General features: G+C 40.6%; 1 protein-coding gene across 6 annotated transcripts in view; it reads left to right on the top strand.

Annotated features, from left to right (window-relative positions):
* The window catches only part of ZDHHC5 (zDHHC palmitoyltransferase 5), a 25,937-nt gene continuing 3,751 nt past the window's right edge, over window positions 1–22,186 (top strand). The window contains exons 1-10 of one of the 6 annotated variants that reach the window (XM_081279605.1): window positions 1–243; window positions 2,986–3,017; window positions 3,987–5,163; window positions 13,191–13,312; window positions 17,835–17,992; window positions 19,091–19,263; window positions 19,421–19,523; window positions 20,368–20,459; window positions 21,098–21,230; window positions 21,680–21,803. In XM_081279605.1, coding sequence (XP_081135731.1) covers window positions 5,060–5,163; window positions 13,191–13,312; window positions 17,835–17,992; window positions 19,091–19,263; window positions 19,421–19,523; window positions 20,368–20,459; window positions 21,098–21,230; window positions 21,680–21,803 — 1,009 coding nt within the window. In that variant the 5' untranslated portion in view covers window positions 1–243; window positions 2,986–3,017; window positions 3,987–5,059. Of the gene's footprint in view, window positions 244–291; window positions 650–2,985; window positions 3,018–3,986; window positions 5,164–13,190; window positions 13,313–17,834; window positions 17,993–19,090; window positions 19,264–19,420; window positions 19,524–20,367; window positions 20,460–21,097; window positions 21,231–21,679; window positions 21,804–22,186 lie in introns of those variants that run through there. The other 5 variants (XM_081279607.1, XM_081279606.1, XM_081279608.1 and 2 more) reach the window with 5 other exon arrangements.

A 22,186-nucleotide genomic window follows, 5' to 3' on the forward strand; every position in this document is an offset into this window, starting at 1 on the left:
CGCGCGAGACGTCGCGCGCGCCCGGGCCAGGGAACCAATGGGAATGCCGGGAGGGCTAGAGAACCGGCACTGAGGGCAACGGCCGCGCGCCGGCTGGAAGACGAGCGTCGCTGGGCGGGAGCGCGCGGGAGCGGGGCGGGCGTGGAGCGTGCGGGGGCCGCGCGCTGCTTCTCAGAGGCCGGACGGCACTGCCGAGAGGCGGTGGTGACAACGACGGCGGCGGAGACGGGCACCGCGCCGGGGGTGAGTACCGGGGACACCGGCCCCTGCGGAACCGGAAGTGCCGGGCCTGTGAGGTGGGAGGGGAGAGTGACCTCTAGGGAAGGGGGACTTAGGAGGGGGAGGGGGTTGAGGCCCCAACCCTCCTCCCGGCCGGGTCATCGGTCCGCAGCAGGACCCGTGGGCCCCGAAACGGACGACGAGTAGAGGCCGGGAATCTGTGCCTGCTGGGGCTCGGAACGGGTTACAGCCGGGCCGCCAGGCTCCGGACCTGGTCCTCAGCGCCTGGTACCCAGCCGCCGCCCCTTCCGCCCCCGGCCCCGCGCCCCCGGCCCGGGCTGTCCCCTGGTAGCCCGCTCCCTCAGCACCGGTGGGCCCTGCCGCCGTGGGATTCCGTCTTTTCGGTCTCAGTGGTGGTCAGTTCTGCCCCGTATGGTGATTCTCCTTGCTCCAGCCCGGCCGTGGGGACCCGGTGCTGTTCCCCTTTTACAAACACTGCAGCTTGGGTCTTTTCGCCTTACTCTGCTGATACTTATTTTGGCTCAAGCTTCATCCTGTTACCTCTTCTCTCCCACCGGTCTGCTTCCTCCCCCTACCCCCACTAACGGGGTGCTTTATGCTTCTAGTACTAAGTACTTTTTACAAGTGTACTTCGAATGTGTTTGCCAGTATTTTACCTATAGGAATCTCTTTGTGGGGCAGGGAAAGTGTTTTGTCCATTTGGCCAAATGAAAACCCGAAATGAGTAGTAAGAAAGTGACTTAAAGTTATTGAAAGCAGTTGTAATATCAAATATATATTATGTATTTTATACTGTTGACAATTTTTCTGCCTTGGATTTTTCACTTCCTGGTTAATGCCTTCTTGACCAAGTTAACCTTATATTTGTATCCCCCTTCTTTCATCCCAGCATCCCTCTGTCCTGAATCACCTCTTTAGAATGCTCATTGTCACCTATTCTATAAAACCTGCCTAATGTTTTATTTATTTATTTATTTATTTATTTACTTATTTAGACATAGGGTCCTGCAAAGTTGCTGAGGGCCTCTTAAGTTGCTGAGGCTGGCCTCGGACTTGGGATTCTCCTGCTTCAGCCTCCCAAGTTTAAAGATTAAAGATGTAGATGTGGGCCACCACAACCTGCTTAATGTTTATAAGAATTGTTTTGCCATGTGCTTTGCTACCTCAATGTATAAAGATAGCGCACTCATTTTAAACTTCTGGTTGGATCTTTCTCTGATATCTTAATATGAATTATTCCATGGCATCTGATACTTTGTATTTACTGTCTTATACTATTACCTAATTTATTTTAACAAATATTACTTGTGTTGTCAGTGGTACAGCTTATATCCATTGACTTCTTTAAGGAAGTACTCATATTAAACTTTATTAAAACCTTCAAACTACATATCCTATGTTTTATCTATATACATATTTCCCTTTCATACATTACTCTTTGCTGGACTGATAGACATTCTTGTACACTTTTTGGTGCTGGTGTGGATCCAAATTGTTGGCTCTCTTGAACCATACTCTTCTGATCTCATCTCTACTACTGCAGCATGTCCTTCTGCTAAGACTTGGTGTGCCTTTATACCCAATACATTCCTAGGTTTTATCTTGTCTCTTTTAATGTACAACTCCTAAACAACTCAGATGCAAATCTCTTTTGTATCCCAGTATTTACTTCCAAAATTTCATGGCCTTTCATGACTCTGCATTACTCTGGCAGTATTAGCCCACTTTTTTTTTCCCTATGGAAAATATAATCTACAATAATACACAATTTCTAAAAACTAAATAAATAAAATTTAAAAATAATTTATGATGTTTAAATGATCTCCTCTAGATAAAATTTAAGTAGTGTAATTTTCCATCTTCTCTAATTTTGGGGGTTTTGAGGGAAACATTTGCTTTAATAGTACTGCTGTCTACAAATCAAGAATTTGCTTCTTAGGCTGGGGATATAGCTCAGTTGGTAGAGTGCTTACCTTGCAAGCACAAGGCCCTGGGTTCAATCCCCTGCACCTCAAAAATAAAAAAAAGAATTTGCTTCTTGTTGTTAACAGAGTTATTTAAGCCTTAAGTCACAAGTTTGGACTTTATTTTTTTATAGGAAACAGAGGATTAAGTAATCATAAAATAAGGGACTAAAGAGGATCTATTTTAGGAATATAATAATTTCTTGTAATCTCTGGGTCTTAATTCCATTTTAATATTGTTGTTTGAACCTCTGAAGTCCTATCTTTAAAGAAAGATGATGAATTTTAAAGGAAGGCACTTTTGCCTTCCATGCCACAGGTGAGAGAAGAAATGATAAATTCCAGGTCATGTTTGTATTTTACTATCTGAATCTTCTGATATTTTTCATCTTTTCCTTTGGTATTAAATGGTAGACTGAGGGGAATGAGACTGCTTTGTTTCAGAATTCTAACTTAAATAAAATTTTTGATTTGTAGATTTCAATTTATTACCATTGGGCATGTGGAGTATTGAATGAGAAAGAGGGAGAAGGAGTTTGTGTCAGCAAAGGGGCATGTGAACTCTTGGGTTCTGAACGTGATTGCTCAGATGATTCAGTGGAATGACCTTAGGCATTCTCTACCCTTCAATTTTAGAGTGGGATAAGGGACTGTGTCACCAGATAATATGAGTAAAGTACTTTGAGATGAATCCAGATGAAAAACAAGGTGCTGATGTTATTTTGCTACTAACATCAACAAAAATAATTGTTACTTTTTTTATTTTTATTTTTTACTTTAGGTGTTGGAGTGGCAGGTCCTCCAGCATACTAGGTAAATGCTCTTCCATTGAACAACATTCCCCCACCCAGTTATATCTATTAATTATATCAGGTGTAGGGGGGCTGAGTTTATTTCCTAATAGGCCAATGTAGGAATAAATTATTGAATTGGGAAGAAAGGGACCAACTCCCATGGTAGACCAAGTTTCTCAAAGAGGACATCTCACCTTTTAATGTAAGAACATTTCTTGTTCAGGTCCCTCATTAAAAGGTGATTTCAGAAGAGTACAAATTCAGCTTTTGCCTCTGTCATTGAGCATTTAGTATATGCTAAAAAAGCAAAGAGGAGTAAGAAAGAGACACAGAAAGGAAATGAGATTTGTTATCCTAATTCTGAAGTAACATTTTTCATTGTAGTAATAAATACTCTATTTGTCTAAAGAGGAATATCTGTTTTAGGACTACTGCCCTTCACTGTTGTGCCCTTATTTGTTTTTAGATTTTTATATTCTTGATATTTATTACTGCCCATTTATGTAAGGTAAGATGGGCCCCTTACCGAAGCTAGTCCTTTGATAACCTTAGACCAGATAAAGCCATGTTCTCCTTCCAATCTGAACAGCACATAGAATAAGTGAAGGATTCTGAATTCATTTTCTTCCCAATTCAGAGTCCTTTCCCACATGTTAAGTGAAGTAGAAAGTAATCTTTCTCTCAACCCACCCTCCCCGCCTTTTTTTTTTTTAATACCTGAGATTGAACCCAAGGGTACTTAACCACTGAGCCATATCTCCCGGTCCTTTTTAAATTTTTATTTAGAGATTTGGTCTCTGGGTTGCTTAGGGCCTTGCTAAATTGCTGAGGCTGGCTTTGAACTTGAGATCTTCCTGCCTCAGCCTCCCCAGCCGCATGCTGTTCAAAAAGCACTTTTTAACAGAGTATCTGGTGGGGTTTTAGCCTGAGGCTCTTAAGAAAGGCCCTGAAAGAATTTCTTTGATTAAAGGTATTTGTATTTCTACAGGTGAGGCACCATAACAAAGTTGAACTCTGCATCTGGAAAACCCAAGATTGAAGAAGAAAGATCAGAGACATTGACTAACCTGGAAACGGGAACATCTTTGGAACTTGGTTTTATCTACAGTAATCATTTAAAGTATCAACAAGTGGAATTAATTTCTTCATTTCATTCTGCTTATTAGGAAAAACATGACTTCAAGGATTTTAAGTTTCCCTTTAGTTTTGCATGAACTCTGTAGGAAACGGAGCCCTTAAAGGGCTTGGGAATAACAAGAAGAGATTGAAGACTGACAAGCTTGCTCTCTATTTTCCCTCCCACTTCAAAGAAAAGGATTTACAACTCAACCTTATAACAGCTGTTGTCCAGCTTTGGCCACCAAGAGAGAAATAAATAAAATTAAACCACCATTGCCAGATTACAAGCTCTGGTGCAGTCAAGGTGTGGGAGTGGTGGCATTGAGAAGACTGCCTAAAAGGGACAAGGACTGCAATAGAGACAACTTCTCTTTAAAGCTGGAAGGGGCCCAGTTTCCGTCTTGGATTAAAATAGAAACCCTGGGCGCACCTTTTAGGTGCAGCTCATATTTTGTGGAAGTGTGGTAGTCGTGGAGGTACTTTTGTATCTCCTCAGAAGAATTTTTCCTTGCCTAACATTTTCTGCCCTGCCCTGATATTTCCCCCCCTTTCCTTATGAAGACCTGCCTCCATCTGTGAGCTATATCTTGATCTCTGACTGTCCATGTTCTCCACCTGCAATATTTGCATGTGTACAGCCTTCTGTTTGTCTTCAATTTTAGAACTGTACAAGTTGTTTTTTAATTTTCCCTTCTGCTTTGTTCTGGGGAGGTGGTTATTCATCATTTGAAATCACTTTTCCCCCTCCCATGTGCTTTCCCTCATTTGAGATCTTTTGACTTTCAGTTTTATTTGGGAGGGGGAAGGGTGATAATTTTAAATTTTCTGTTTTCCCTGGTTTCCTTTCTTTCTATTGTTTCCCTCATCCCATTTTCTTGTCTGTTCTGCCGCTGTGTGGGCCTGGGCTATGCGGCAGGGCAGATCTCCCATCAGAGCTCCAACATGCCCGCAGAGTCTGGAAAGAGATTCAAACCCAGCAAGTATGTCCCGGTCTCAGCAGCCGCCATCTTCTTAGTGGGAGCCACCACACTGTTCTTTGCCTTTACGTGAGTTTTCTCCCAGCGGTGGTATTGGGGGGATGGGAGGCATTTATGGGAGGTGACAGAGTATGTCTTTTTGAGCTTTGCTAATTACTTGCAAAGTTAAGTGACTGAGAGTGCTTGGTGTCTGATACAGGGAAATCCAAGTCCCAGAGATATGTAAGAAAAGTTGTTAAAATTTGTTGAATTTTCTACTTTCTCCTTTCTCCCTTCCTTTGGAATCATAAATGTCTTTTCCACCTGTCTCCATCATTAATTGATCCTAAACTAGGAAGGAAGTGGGAGGAAACCCCAGAGATGCTTGTTGAAGCAGCTTAAGCAATCGAGTTTGTGAGAGAAAGAGACTCAGACTACAGTCTTCTGAAATTATAATGGTTTTTCTCAAGGATGTCTGAAGCTTAGGTTTGAGATTGCAGAAACTGAGTGCTGGAGAATTTCAGAATTGATTTATAAGATATACCAACGGTATAGTTTTGGCATTTAGTGCTTCTTGTTGTTAACAAAGTTATTTAAGCCTTAAGTCTGGAGAAGGGAAGACCACTGGGAAAGGGCAGCCTCTTTTATTTTTTGCAAAAATACTGGGGTTTGAACCCAGGGTCTCACGTGTGCTAGGCAAGCACTCTTTCACTGAATTAACATCCCTAATTTCAAAGAACAGGCTTTATTTAGGAAGAGAGCCCTAGAATCATTCTATATTAGTTCCCACTGAAGAGAATGAGAGTAATTTTTCTGTTGGGAAAAACAGTTGGAATTGAAAGATTTCCCACTTACGGGGCTGGGGATATAGTTTAGTGTTAGAGCACATGCCTAATATATAGGAAGCCCTAGATTCAATACCCAGCACCACACACACACACAAAAAAATCCCATTTAAGATCTAGGATCTGCCTCATTCCCACTTAGCATCTTCAGAATTGATTCCTCTACTTTTTACGGAGGAGAATGAGTGATTTACCCTTCTTTTACCCTCATTATTATAGCTGTCAATCCCCTAGTGAGCTTCTTTGCTCTTTCCAGTTTATAAATTTGCGCCAGCCTTCTGAACCTTGTATTGTTAAGTCATCGAGTTAGCACTCTAGCTGCAGCTCTTCGAACTGTGAGAGCATGCTAGGTCTTTTGGGGAGATCACTTTGACATGGTTCAGGTTCAAACCTAATTATGAGGTGCTATTCAGAGCAATGTGAGGTAGCTGAGAAGAATGAATCGAAGTGATAGGGAATAAAAGCAGTTTGAACTCACTGAAGCAGAATTGTTGGGGTGAAGACAGTTATACAGAAAGCAAATCTGAGATAGGAGGGAAGGAATTTCAGATACCAAAAGAATTCTTTAAAATGTGGGTCACTTAGTCAAAAGAGTTAGCAAAGTGTTACTAATGTATTCCTATCAGGTTTTTAAACAAGAAACTAATCATTAACAAATGAGTATCAGCTTTGTTTTTACCTTTTTTTTTTTGTAACAGGGATCGAACCCAGAGATGCTCAACCACTGAGCCACATCCCCGGTCCTTTTATTTTTTTATTTTGAGACAGGGTCTTGCTAAAATGCTTAGAGCCTTACTGAAATGCTGAGACTGGCCTCGAACTTGGGATCTTTTTGCCTCAGCCTCCTGAGGGGCTACCCCCACATGTCTGGTTTACCTCTTCCTTTGAAGTGTAGAGAAAGATTTTTTTTTGGCCCCCAGCTCTGTAACCTGATCATACTTGCCAAATCCCTCGAAGACCCAGAGACCCTGCTCTTCCTTTCTTTTTCCCTTTCTCTTTTGTTTTCGTTTTCCACTTTGCTTTCCTCCTGTCCTCTTTCTTTCTCTCTCTCTCTTTTTTTTTTTTTTTTTAATTGGGGATTGAACCCAGGGGTGCTTTACCACTGAGCTACATCCCCAAACCTTTTTTATTTTTGAAACAGAATCTTACTAAGTTGCTGAGATGGCCTCAAACTTGTGATCCTCAGTCTCTTGAGACCCTGGTATTACAGGTGTGTGCCACCCTGTTGTACGGCAGCCTGTTTTTTGATATTGTGGATTGCTTCACCACTGAGCTATATCCGCAGACCTTTTTACTTTGAGATGGGGTCTTGCTAAGTTGTTGAAGTTCTTGCTAAGTTGCCTAGACTGACCTCAAACTTGTGATTCTCCTGCCTCAGCCTCCTGAGTTGTTGGGGTTAAAGGGATGTACATCATGCCTGGCCAGCATGCTTTTCTTTATCTAGCTTCTCTTCATTATCTTGTTTAAACTCATCATGTTCAGTATTCTGTCCTATGTGCATTAACTACCAATAAGGAGGGATGAGTCTATAGTGTCAGAACTTGTTTTAATTTTTGGTTTGAAGTCTAATGAGTAGAATCAGAATTTTAACCAAGGGACATTTCTATCATATCTTAGTATACTTGTAGCAGTTGTGGTGCTGGGTCAGGAGGAGTATGTACTAGATCAGTTTGACACCCTTAGACCTGCTTGATTTGGGAGAGTCTGTATTGCTTTGAGGCAAAGCCCTTGAAAAAGCTAGGATATTCAGGAGTAAGTGATTTCTCTTTTAAACTGTCTGTTCTTGAGATAGAACATGCTGAGTCCTTGTTCTTAATTTGTTAATCTGGAGCCATTGAAGTGCCTGGCTGGTTATACCAGTTTGCCCACAAAGAGATGTCCTGACATGGGCTTTTTCCTCAACTGATAATTGAAGCTATTTAACCTACTTCTTATTCTTTGGTGCCAGTAAAGTAGGGGCTCTTCTTCTCCCATGGTCTCTAAGCCCTGGGAGAGAAAATTTTGAAGGACATTATTGACTCACTTTGGAATTATTACCTTTAATATAAAGTTAGAAGAGCCTTCAGTCATAACTGAAGTTCTTGCTGGCATTAGTTTTCACAAGAACAATTTCTGGCTCCCTTTTCTCCCTAAAGTCTACTCTGCCCGCCTTGTGAATGTGTAAACGACCTTTTATATTACTCTATCACCTAGAAAGTCTCATCCTTTTCTCTTAGATAATAGTGTTTCCTCTGTAAGCATGTATCTGTCAAGACCCCATTATTTTTAAAAACTTCCTCCATGGGTTCTACCCCTTTTGAGGTTCAATTCTTTGGAGAATTACCTGTTGAAAACCATATACAATCAAAAATAGAGTTCATGGTGTTATGAGAGGTAAGAGGAAGACTGTCTCTGAAACAGTTCCTGGGTGGGGGTTTAAATCTATAACTACTCTGTCATCCACCTCCTGTTCTTTTCACTAAGCTACAATTGACCATTCTTACATCAGTATGGGCCCCAGGTGAAAATGACTTTGGGACCGAGGACTGGGAATAGGAGGAAGAGTCCCTTTCAGCTGGCAGACATAATTAGTGGAGGCATGTAAGCGTCAACTAATTAGGAACAATTTACCCTCCATGTTTGTCAAGTAAGGAAAGCTATGAGCAAAAATTACCAGTTGGGTTTGGTCATCAAAGAAATAGAGAAGTTTGCCCTAGAGAACTTTGAATAGAACAGTTGAGGTTTTCCTCTCAGCTGGATCCCTTTTATTCACTGAATTTGTCTGGTTCTAAAACTAAGCTTTGGTGGTTGGGGTCCTATCTTGATTCATCTTCATTATTTTCTTTTTTTTTTTTTTTTAATATCAGAAAGACTCCTTTTTCTTTCTTTTTTTTTTTTTTAAAGAGAGAGTGAGAGAGGAGAGAGAGGGGGAGAGAGAGAGAGAGAATTTTTAATATTTACTTTTTAGTTCTCGGCGGACACAACATCTTTGTTGGTATGTGGTGCTGAGGATCGAACCCGGGCCACACGCATGCAAGGCGAGCGCGCTACCGCTTGAGCCACATCCCCAGCCCCTCTTCATTATTTTCAAATGAGAGTGTCTGCTAAAGTAACCCATCTCCTCCCAGTTAGGTTGTAGCCTCTGCATTTAAGATAATGTATTTAGATCCTCACTTGTCATAGTTCAGTCTTTTTTTGTGACTGGCATGGGGAATGGTAGGTAAGTGAGATAAGCATCTTTTGGGGATCAGGAGACTGATTTTGGTAAAGTCTGTTAACCTTTGTAGACCTCAGTTCTTCCTCTCTATAACAAGGAAGTCAACCTAGACAATTTTATTTAAGCAGTATGACCCTGTTTCAGAAGAAACCTTCTACTGAACCCCAGTTTATAAAACAAAAGTAGGGAACCTATGGTTCATAGTAGGCTGACATGTGTAAAGGCTCAGCCACTTGCTGTTTTCCTTCCTGAGGTCCCCTGAGCTCTCCTTAAGGCTCCTGACAACACCATTTGAAATCACCAAATTCGTCTCTAAAGTCTCCTCTATCTGTAAGTTAAGTCAGTGTTTCTTTTATTTATTTTTGGTACTGGGGATTGGATCCAGGGATGCTTTACTATTGAGCGACAGCTCTAGTCCCTTTAGTTTTTATTTTGAGACAGAGTTTTGCTAGGTTATTTAGGGCCTTGTTATGTTGGTGAGGCTGGCCTTGAACTTTTGATCCTCCTGCCTCATTCTCTGGAGTCCTTGGGATTACAGGTGTGTACTATTGTGCCCTATTCTGTGCTTGATTTTGTCCATTTCTAAAGTTAAAGAGGAGGGAAGGGGTCCTGGTAATGTTTCAGGTGATCCTCTTAGGGTAGGACAAAAATCAGAATTGTCCAGAAGTACATGATGGTCTTTCCAGTGTTCCATCTATGGTACTGCTCCCTTTCAGTTACTGCCTCTGGCCTCTTCCAACCCTTTTACTTATGGAGTTGGGCAACCTCAATGGCTCTCCCTGTTTGTTTTGTTTTGTTTTGCTTTAAAGAAGGGAAAAGGTGCTAGCATCTGATTTGAGTGGGAGCAGCTTCGTGATTTAAGGCATTAATTGAGCAGTGGTTGTTTCTTTCCTTCCCACCTGTTTTTCTCACCTAGAAGTAAGTACCCGGGTCCTACATATGTAGCACTCAGTTGCTGAAGAGTCTATGTTATAGAAATACCACAAAGCAAATGTTTTAAGAGAAATTTACCACCTGCAAGAGGAGAAATTGTCTTCCTGTGGAAACTTGAAGAAAGCACTTCTAGATTAGGATCCCAAGGACAGGAAATGGGGCATTCATTACAGCCTATTCTCATCAACAAGGAACCCTAATCATACACTCAAGTAACAAGCTAGGCATGGGTGGAATGCATAGGCCTGTTCTTCAGGAGCTTAGTGTCTCTGTTTTTAGTGCTTTGAATCACTGATACCTCAGATTGGGGAAGTGGAATTAAAAATGAAGGTGGAGCTAGAATGATAATTGACCATGGTAATAATTAATGTTTTCTTGAGTCTTCTATCCAGTGAATGCAAAGTATTAATCCAGTTTGTTTTAGAAGAATTTAAGGATCTTTTCAAACATTTACCTTCATCATTTTTGTGTTATGTAGCTTAAGTAATAAGTTTGAAAGTTTCCTGTGGATTATCTAAGGCTATATAGTGAAGCATCAGTTGAGACAGGATTAAAATCCAAAGCTTCTTGACTCTATTTTTTCTTTCCAGGAATTTGCACTGGTTTTTATAATAGGAAGTGTTAGGGAGAGCTAGAAAACAGGGTTTTAGATATGTATTAACACCCCCTCTTCCCAATTTTTTTGGCCTTGAAAACAGGAATGTTGAATGGTTGGCAGAAGAACCTGTTCTACCTGGGATGGTTTGGGTCTGAGAATCACATCAATGAGTCAGTCAGCCTTCTGGGCTATAGCCACTCCCTTAGCTTCTGGTGCTCTGTGATTATTACTATAGTCTGAGAACGAGCCCCAACAACTCCTTTCCTCAACTTTAGCCTCGTCTTTAATCAAAGGCATCGGATTCAGACAGGCTATTTGGGGTGGTCATTCAGCAATCAGGCAAAGTACTAAAGCAATGGATAGCCTCTTCTCAAGCCAAACAGAATATGGGCTGTGGCAGGAACAGGCTTTGCTCACACATGCCCCTCCTTGGTGGTCTTCCCTCAGGCAGAGTATAAGGTTAGAAGGTCTCTGAATCTAGAAGCAAATAGTGCTCATGAAGTTGAGATACTTGTGTTGCTTGTAGATTCTGCTACTGTGGGGGCAGACTTTATTTTGTCAATAGATATTGGAACTCTTTTGGATTATACACTTAAACAGAAATGGTTGATATCAAGAAAGTTGTAGGAGTAAAGTTCATCGTCCAGGGATAGGTTGGCAAGATACCCAAGAAATTGGGTGAGTTGCTTTGTTTGGAAATGAAATTGAAGAAAAAGTGGGATCAAAAAGGTCAACACCTGGGCTACAAGGGGACTGGATGATTTACTTTAGTTTTTACTCTAGATGGAAGATACACTTGCTTATTTCTTTTAGAAGCTCAAGAGGCCATAGTGGCCAGTACTAGGAATTTAAATCATGGGCACCTCCATGTTCTAAGGATTTAATTTATTTTTCCCTTCTAATTATCTTCCCAGGCTGTAGGAGTGAAGTGAGTCACCCTTTCTCTTCTTCCCCAGGCGGAAATTGAAGCGACTGCTAAGTACTAGGGAGGGGCTCTGACCTGGATGACTGGTTTTCAGTTTCTCTCCCTCCCTCCTAAGGAAACCAGGAGGTCAGGCTTTGGGGTGGGGCTGTGCAGGAACTGTTTCTTGCTTGTATTCTACCCCACACCTTGGCAAGGGAACATCTTTTTGAACCAGAGAAAGAGGCTTCACAGGGGACTTTATTTAATGATAGAGCTGTGGCTGAGGGTCTGTTCTTTAAAATTTTTTTAAATGAATGGCTGAGTAGAATTTGAAAAAATAGATACTGGTAGTAAAGATTTGCGAGGTGCTTTGTGACAGTTTTGTCTCTTATTTTTGGTCTTATAACTATCCTGAATCACTCTTCAGTGCTTTGCTTTTTGTCATGATGGGGGACAGAACACCTTTCTTGACAGAATCCAGCACTGCTGTGGATTAGGCCTTTAGACTCATATACTCTCTTACTCTCATAACCCTTCTTCCTTTCTTTCAGTGAGCTCTTCTTTTCTTCTGCCTGGTCCAGATAAAGGGGACAAGGACATACTCTGTCCTGATTCTGGAGATTAAGTTCTCAGCTACAAAGTAGATTAGGGCATTTAGCCACTGTCTTGTAAAGGGAAGTTCTCCCTTGGCTGAGACAGGAGAAGAGAGTGTATGAAACTCCTAACAAAGCAAGGCTCACATCAGAAGTTTTTATGAAACTTTGAACTCCTAGGAAACGAGCAGAGAAAGGAGGAATCCTGAAGTGCTTCTACTTAGACTTATCCTGAAAGGCCTGAGCTTAACCTTGGATAGAAGCATTCTTGTGTTATCTAAAGCAGTTATCTATTGCAGTTTCTTGATTTGAATGTTGTGGAATACTGGATGTTTGGCTAGTTTATTTTTCTATAGGATTTAGGGCTTCTTTGGTCTGATATGCTCTATTTTTTCCTTCCCCACTTCTTTGCTCCATTTTCAGATGTCAAAGGTGGGTCTAGTTCTATCTTGATAACCATCTTTGTGTTTTTTAAAATTTCCCAGTGTAGGGGACTAGCATTGAATAAAGCTCTTGGGAATAACTGACACCAGGGAGAAACATTAGGCAGTTGAGAGTGGTTTACAGCCAGTTGGGAAGCATGGAGGTAAGCCAGAAAGCAGGTGGAATCTCATGTTTTGGGTCAGTGTGCAGGTTAGTGGGACATGGCTGGGATCCAGAAGCCTCAGGCTCCTTCAGAGAAAGGAATGTAGCTGGTATCAGTTACATAGTCAGTCCCTAGTTCTCAAGTCTTGTTAAAAAGGAGATAAGTCCACATTCCAAAACATGTGGACAGACCTCTGGGGAATAATGAATCTAAAAAACTAGACCTCACTGCAGGGGGTTAAGATAGGACAAATTCTATGTCTCATATCTTGATCTAAAATGAGCAGTTCCTCGGAAATGGACCGGGCCACTTGGTGGGAAGGAAAGAGATAATAATTTCAAATGGTAAAGATAAACCATGTAAGATTTATGTATGGGTATGGAGGCTGAATCTTCACAGAGCTTTGAATAATTGTTGTCAAATGTTAGAGGCAGCCCCTCATCTTCTTTATTATTTGTGTAGGTGTCCAGGACTAAGCCTGTCTGTGTCACCTGCAGTGCCCATCTACAATGCGATTATGTTTCTCTTTGTGCTGGCCAACTTCAGCATGGCCACTTTCATGGACCCAGGGATTTTCCCTCGAGGTAAGAGCTCTCCTCTCTTGGCAACTCCTTGTTGCTTTCAAAACATAATTGTTTGGGCAGACATGGTTGATCTTGAGCCTTTAGAGTCCTAGGAATATGGAATACTTTTATAGTCTGATGATGAAAAGCAGGTCAAGAATAAATGTCATAACTTCTAACCATTTGATTTACTTTGGATCAAATCTCTTTGAGTTTTAGTTATTCATTCAGCAGAATTCCCCCTCCACCCCTCTTACTGGGGATTGAACTCAGGGATGTTCTTGCCACTGTGCTACATACCTAGCCCTTAAAAAAAAAAAAATTGAGACAGGGTTAAGTTGCCTAGGCTTGCCTTGAACTCGAGATCCTCCTGCCTCAGCCTCCTGAGTAGTTGGTATCGTAGGTGTGTACCACTGTGCCCAGCCTCAGCAGAAATTTAAAGCATATGGGTTAGGTGATGTTGCTAGGTAATGCCCATGATAAGTTAGATTATTTTAGTGCGATGCAACTATAAAGGAGGCGTGAACAAAGTTCTGTGAGAACATAGAAAAGGTAAAGTGATATCTGTCCAGAGAAATTGGGGAAATGCTGCTAAAAGTAGAAGATGGAAGGAGGGGTGTTTTTAGATCAAAGAAGCAGCATATACAGAAACTGTAGCCATCAAATGAAGAACTCAGTGGGAATGGAGCATTTAGTGATAGTGGCACCAGAAGTAGGTGATAAACCCAGAACTAAGTTGGGAAGGACTTGATATGCTCAATTAAATGATTTATGTTCAATTAAATAGATGGTACAAGAATTCTTCCCTTCTTCCTTTGACAGTGAGAAGTCTTCTACCTTTTTTTTTTTTTTTTTTTTTTTTTTTTGCTACTCAGGGGCACTTAACCACTGAACCACATCCCCAGCCCTTTCATTCATTAATTCATTCATTCTACTTATGTAATACATGATAGCAGAATGCATTTCAATTCATACTACACATATAGAGCACCATTTTTCATGTCTCTTGGTTGTACACAAAGTAGAGTCATACCATTCATGTCTTCATACATGTACTTAGAGTAATGATGTCCCATCCCATTCCACCATCTCTCCTCCCTCCATGCCCCCTCCCTTCCCCTCTCCTCCCCTTTGCCCTATCTAAAGTTCCTCCATTCCTCCCATGCTCTGCCCCTCATCCCCATTATGGATCAGCATCCACATATCAGAAAAAACCTTGGTTTTTTTGACAAAGCACTCTCAGACATACTGTTTTTTTTCCCCCGTGCTGGTGATGGAACTCGGGGCTTAATAGGCAAGTGGTCTATTACTATGTTATACTCCCCAGCTCCAGACATATTGAATTTGAGGTAGTTACCGGTCATGCAGGTAGAATTAATTAATTAAGTGGGCAGTTTAGTAGACAAAAGATTTTGATTTAGGAATCTTCAGTTATATGGTATTTGAAGCAACAGGAGAAAGATTGTCTAGAGAAAAGAGAGTGATATTACAAAAGAACCAAGATTAAAAATCCTTTGGTTTTTTTGACTCCAGCCCTTTTTTAATAATTTATTTAGAGACAGGATCTTGCTTAGTTGCTTAGGGTGTTGCTAAATTGCTGAGGCTTGCTTTGAACTTGCAATCCTCCTGCCTCAGTCTCCTGAGCTGCTGGTATTACAAGCATCTGCCACTGTGCCTAGCTAGAAGTCTTTAATTTAATCATGGGATCTGATTTCCTTTTACAAAAATAATTCTTGGGCTTGGGTTGTGGCTCAGTGGTAGAGTGCTTGCCTAGCATGCATGAGGCACTGCATTTGATTCCCTGCACCACATAAAATAAATAAATAAACAAAATACAACTAAATAATAATAATAATAGTAATAATTCTTATACGAATGTACAGATATACATTGGATGGGTGTGACAATAATATAAACTAGAGGAGAACTTGAATTCATGACTAGATGTACAAAATTTTCAGATGTAAAGTCACCAGAATTGTTCATGACAGATTACTGGGGCAGAGTGAAAGGGTAAAAGAATCTACTGCCATGCCACTCTGAGTGTGCCTGATCTTGGAAGCCAAACAGGGTTGGAACTAGTTAGTACTTGAATTGGAAAGGATGAATGAATTATCTTAGAGTAATTTCAAGGTTCCTAACTTATGGGATAAATTGGATGTTAATTTTATAAACTATAATATGAGATAGGAATGTTGAACAAGTTTGAAGGGAAGACAAAGCACTCTCAGCATACTGTTTTGTTTTTTCCCTGTGCTGGTGATGGAACTCAGGGCCTTGCATATGCTAGGCAAGTGGTCTACTTCTGTGTTATGCTCCCAGCTCCAGACATATTGAATTTGAGATAGTTATGGGTCATCCAGGTAGTTAGGCAATTTAGTAGACAAAGACCTTGATTTAGGAATCTTCAGCCATGTGGTATTTGAAGCAACAGAAGAAAATTGTCTAGAGAAAATAGAGTGAGATTACAAAGAACCAAGATTAGACCTGATTAGCACTGACAATTATGTAATGAGCAGAGGGAAAGGAGCACCCATTGAAGAGAGATTGAACAAGAATGATAAAGAGGACAAAGTGGGAGCTAAGGAAAGTTCATGAAGTAGCAGTGATTGGTAGTACCAGAAATTGAGAGATCAAAAGTATGAAAACACACAACTTCTCATTGTTTTGGTAATTAAGAAATAATTGATCTTAACAATGCTAGTCCTAATAGTGTGTGTATCATGAAGAATGGTTTGGAAGGCAGTTAATGAGAAATGAAGAAGGAGTGTCAGTACTAAAATTCCACTTTCAAGAAGTAAGCAAAGAAGGCAGAAATGGAATAATATCTTATAGGAGAAGAAAGAATTTTAGGATAAAGACTTTTTAACATGTTTGTAGGATGAGGAGATTGGACAAAAAAGGGAGTGAATACAATTGTAGAGAGAGGAGATGCTTTCTAGTGCATATTGGAAGGTTATACATATAGGAGAAGGAGGCTGTTCCTCGGATAGGTGAGAGTAAGAACCATCATGAGTGGAATAAGAGGTGAAGGGAAGAGAAGTTGACAGAGATTACTGAGGATATCTATAATTTTTCCTCTTAAATGATAGGTTATTTTGTAAGAGCCAGACACTTGGGGTTGGGATAGCAACTGTGAGATGAGGTTTTTCTGGAATTCATTGTGCTCCAAGAGCCTGCATCAGTGTGATTAATTTCATCATTTGTGACTTGTGAGAGGAAGGAACTTGGTGTCCCTAAAGGCAAGGAGGGCTATTTTAGTGAGCCTTTAATGCTCATTCATCAAATATTTAGTGATCTATTATATGGAAGTCATGACAATGATCATTTGGGATGATTTCTTTTAAAATGTCATTGCTTTCAGCTAGGCACAGTGGCACATGCTTGTAATCCCAGCACCTTGAGAGGCTTGAAGCAGGAGGATCACAAGTTGAAGCCAACCCCAGCAACTTGTTGAGATCCTGTCTTAAAGTAAAATAAAAAGGGCTGAGATGTAGCTGAGTGGTAGAGAAGCACCCTAGTTCAGTTCCTAGAATAAGAAAAAAAAATGTCATTGTTTTTAAATAGCTCAGTCTAAGCTAGGTGTGGGGATGTATGCCTGTAATCTTAGCAGTTTGGGAGGCTGAGGCAGGAAGATCACAAGTTTGAGGCCAGCCTCAGCAATATAGTGAGGCCCTAAGCATATTGAGACCCTATCCCAAAATGGAAAAAAAAGGTGGGGGTATGGGGCTGGCATGTGACTCAGAGGTAAAGTGCCCATGGGTTCCATTTCCAGTACAAAAGCAAAACAAAACAAAGCAAATTAAATAGCTCAGTCTAGAAAGGAAGGTAGAAGATATTTTATTTGTTTATTGTGCTGGGAATGGAATGCAGGGCCTCAAGTATGTTAAATAAGCACTCTACCACTAAGCTACATCTCCAACATTTATATAAATACACTATATGATAAGTTACAAGAATAACCAAAGAGCTATTACAAAAAGAAAGAGTTAATTTCTGTTAGATGATGGTGTGGAAGAATCAGGTGTGTCAAAATAACTAGCATTTGAATTTTTTCCCTTCAAAAGAAAAACTCTTCATTTAAAGTAAAGATTTGGAGCTGGAGTGTAGCTCAGTGGTAGAGCACTTATCTGGCGTGTGTGAGGCCCTGGGTTCAATCCCCAGCACCACCAAAAGTAAATCTATAAATAAAAATAATAAATGAACATTTTGAGTGAGGTACTATCGTGCAAGCCTGTGGCAACTCAGGGCTAGAACAACACTACTGGGAGGAAAAAAAAAAATCACCATTAATAGAGTAGGGGAAAACATTTAGGGCAGGGGATTTGTATGTGGGAAAAAAGTTAATGTTACCTTTCTTGGATCACTGTCATTCAGTTGTGTACTTGTAGATATTGAACTATTAATCAAACTCTATTAAGTTCCTAGTCTCTCTCATGCATTAGACTATGAATTCCTCAAAAGTATAAGCCATATTTTAAACCCTAGTGCTTACTATAGTTTTGGCATAGTTGTTTTATAACTGATTTTTTCCTCTCTATAGCTGAAGAGGATGAGGACAAGGAAGATGATTTCCGAGCTCCCCTTTACAAAACAGTGGAGATCAAGGGCATCCAGGTGCGCATGAAATGGTGTGCCACTTGCCGCTTCTACCGTCCTCCTCGATGTTCCCACTGCAGTGTCTGTGACAACTGTGTGGAGGTAAGAGTCTAGGTGGAGTAAGACTTAGTGCTTAGCCTAAGTTGTTTTCATCCTAACCACAGAATAGATTCTTGGCCTTAGATGAAGTATAATTTTGCTTTGGCTCTCTGTCTAGCTCTGTTAAAAGGTGTTAGCAATGAAGTAAGTACATGAGAAACAGAATAGGAATACTCTTGTCATTTCAGGAGGGAAGCTTTATTCCTGGTTGAATATAATTTTTTTTCAACATAAGATTCATAGCTCCAGCTTTCCATCCCTTGGCTCATCTTTGTCCTGGCTTTGTGTTATTTTTTGCTTCCATAAAATCATGTCATTGCATTAAATTTTGTATTTGTGAGACAAGGGATTGAACCACTGAGTTACCTCCCAGCCATTATTCTTTGAGACAGGGTTTCACTTAATTGCCCAGTCTGACCTTTGTGATTCTACTCCATTAGTTTCCCAAATTGCTGGGATTATAGGTATGCACCACTATGCCTGGCTTGCATTCCAATTTTTGTTAGATTTTTCTTCCCAGCTGTCCTCCCTTGTCCCTTATCTTTTTAGCTCTTGTTTCCAGTTCCTTATTATTTACTGTAAGAATTTACCTGCCATGTTTTCTTTCCAAAGTCTCTTATGAATCTTAATGTTTTGCAAAGACTTTGATGTTTATCCTTTTTGGGAAGTTCCTTGGTCACATTGGATAAACTTTTGGCTTTTTTTTTTTTTTTTTTTGGTGTTAGGAAATTGAGTCCAGGGACATTTTACCACTGAACCACATCCTAGCCCTTTTTATCTGTTATTTGAGACAAGGTCTTGCTGCTCCCAGGCTGGCCTTGAACTTGAAATCCTCCTGCCTCAGCCTCCCAAATTGTTGGGATTGCGCAGCAACACCTGGCTTGGCCTTTGCCTTTGACCAAACTCCAAACGGTCTCTCTTACAGATAATATAGAGCAAGAGAAATTGCTTGAGCTTGTTTTTAATTTTGCAAATAAATGGTGAACATGATCATAAATTACTAAAAGTAAAACTCAAGTTCTGCCTTTTGTTCCTCTTCTGACAGAAGTGATCTAGTCCTGTGGTCCAAGGATGCCTCTCAGTGTCTGTTTTTGCCTCTAGGAATTTGATCATCACTGCCCCTGGGTGAACAACTGTATTGGTCGCCGGAACTACCGTTATTTCTTCCTCTTCCTCCTTTCCCTGACAGCACACATAATGGGGGTGTTTGGCTTTGGCCTCCTTTATGTCCTTTACCACATAAAGGAACTCTCAGGGGTCCACACGGCTGTCACGTATCCTTCAAGAACTTTGGGTTGTGGAACTCTGGCATAGGGAGGAATGAGAAAAGTAGAATCCTGTGGTAGTGACAGTCAAAGGGAAAATAACTACAGTAGGGTGGTTAAGGAAGGCAAGATCACATTGCTGTTTTCCTTGATTGTTTGGCAACAGAATGGCAGTGATGTGTGTGGCTGGCTTATTCTTCATCCCAGTCGCTGGACTCACAGGATTTCATGTGGTGCTGGTGGCTAGGGGACGCACAACCAATGAACAGGTATAGGGAAAAGTGACAGAAAATCCCTAAAGAGCAGGGCATGTCTTAAGCCCTCTGATGAGAGTGTAGCATAATATTTCTACAAGTTGAGGCTTAATGATTACTTTTTATTATAATTCAGAGATTAGTGGTAGGAGGTGAGGGAGGGCTGTTTTCTTAATGAGCATGAGAACAGAGGTCATTTCTTAGTTCACATTTGTGTACTACACAATTTAGGCTCTGAATTTATAAAAAACAGTAAAAGAGTTGGGCCAGCCCTTGAGGAGTGTATAGTGCTGCTTAATGGAAAAAAAAATTGGGCATATAAAAGTAGCTAATTATAAGTGCTTACTCTTAGATAGTCTGCTCTCTATATCTGTGGGTTCTGTATCTGTGAATTCAGCTAACCCCAGATGGAATATAATTGGGGAAAAAAATGTCTGCACACTAAATAGAGACTTTTTTTGACATTATTCCCTAAATAATGCAATAACTTGACACAATATTTACAGTGTATTAGAAAAGTAATCAAGAGATGATTTAGAACATATGAGATATGCAGGGATTATGTGCAGATACTGTGCCATTTTATTAAAGTACTTGAGCATCGGTGAATTATTTTATTGTTCAGTATTCAGAAAGCTACTTACCCCATTTTACATACGTAAACTGATAGCCAACTATCATGACATAGACCTAGGATTTGAACCATCAAAAGTATAAGCTTCTTGATGGTAGATTTGTGTTTTAGTCATTTTTGTATCTCCCAGATAATGGGTGCCTAATAATTTTCTGTCAGTTTGTTTTGGCCTTTGGGATCAAGGTTCCATAATTGACTGATTGGGTCCTTTTTTCCTCTGTCTAGGTTACGGGTAAATTCCGGGGAGGTGTGAACCCCTTCACCAATGGCTGTTGTAACAATGTCAGCCGTGTACTCTGCAGTTCTCCAGCACCCAGGTATTCCTAACCGTTTTGACTAAAGTTAACTCTCAGACTTTTGTCTCCTTTGGGCTTAATCTGGTATGGGGAAAGTCTGGTGGGAGATGGCCTTTTAAGAAGGGTTTTCTGTGTTAAAAAGGGACATCACTGCAAGAGACAGACATACCTATTCTTACATGGACTCTGAGTTCAGTTGATATGCTTGAGGTAAATTCCTTTGAGGCTTCAGGATGAATAAGATTTTGACTAGAGTACCACGAGCTGGGTCCCTGCTCATAAAGTCCTAGTCTTTTAAGTCTTGCTGTGTTATGGAATTTAATAAATTGATTTAGGGCTAACTTTTCTCTGACCTGCTAGGAACTTTTTTTTTTGGGGGGGGGTTTCTGGGGGGATTGAACCTAGAGCCATGTAGTCTATTCACTGAACTACATCCCCAGTCCAGGAATGTTTCTTGTAAATACATCACACACAATAGGGAATCAGTAGATTTTTTTTTAAGTTGGACATAATACATTTATTTATTTTTATGTGGTGCTGAGGATTAAACCCAGCACCTCGCATGTGCTAGGTGAGCACTCTACCACTGAGCTACAACCCCAGCCCCAGTAGATATTTTTAAGTGAGTAAATGAAAGCCTTCTCTCTTTTTACACTTAGGTATTTGGGGAGACCAAAGAAAGAAAAGACCGTTGTAATCAGACCTCCTTTTCTTCGGCCGGAAGTGTCAGATGGGCAGATAACTGTGAAGATCATGGACAATGGCATCCAGGGAGAGCTGAGGAGAACTAAGGTGAGGAGTTTTGGGAAGTAAAACTAGGTAACTTGGGGATATCGCTCTCATGGCAAAGAGACGGGAACTTGCTTTTGGTTTACATCTTCCTTTTAGAATCACTCACTGATTTGTGTTAAAATCACTTAGATACAAATCTTTTCTTCATTGGACTTTGTGACAATAGAAATTGAACTTGTTCATTTCCCTGTCTTCATAGGATTTCACAGCTTGCAGATGGTAGAAGCTCAGCAAGCAATTGTTGGTTGAAATGAACAAATACATGACAGAATTAAGTTCTTGTTGAACACTTTGTCCAAAACTGTCCCCAAACTGACTCTTATGCTTTGTCTTCCATTCCCATAGAAACATATAATTGACTTTCCAGTACCTCTTATGCAAATTTAATACTTTGAGTTAACCAAATGACCAGTTCTTCAAATCTGATTTTACCTACCATAATTTTCTAGTCTAAGGGCAGCCTGGAGATAACAGAGAGTCAGTCTGCAGATGCAGAACCTCCACCTCCTCCTAAGCCGGACCTGAGCCGTTACACAGGGCTGCGAACACACCTCAGCCTAGCTACTAATGAGGGTAAGTGCTTCCTTGATCTATGAGATCCTAGAACTAGAAGACTGGTATGAGGTTACTTCTGTAAGACATAAAGAAAACAAGTAAAGGCTGGGAGATTCTACTTGTGTTGTGACTAAGAACACCCAGCAGGAAATAGTAATAGTGCAGCTTTCTTTGAATAGCTGGAAGAGGAAGGATGCCATTTAGCAAGTTGGCAGTGAACTGGATTTTTGTGGGGGAAATGTCAACTTCTAGACAGATCAGTGTGTTTCCTAGGACCTGTTTGGTATATTCACCCACCTTGAGTTCTGGACTGTTTTTTTTTTTCCCCCAGTACTGGGTTGAACCTAGTGGGTATTATACACTGAACTATATTCCTAGTCCTTTTTAAAAATTTTGAGACA

Source organism: Spermophilus citellus (assembly GCF_964194105.1).
Source record: "Spermophilus citellus genome assembly, chromosome: 2".
In the NCBI taxonomy this organism is placed as follows: domain Eukaryota; kingdom Metazoa; phylum Chordata; class Mammalia; order Rodentia; family Sciuridae; genus Spermophilus; species Spermophilus citellus.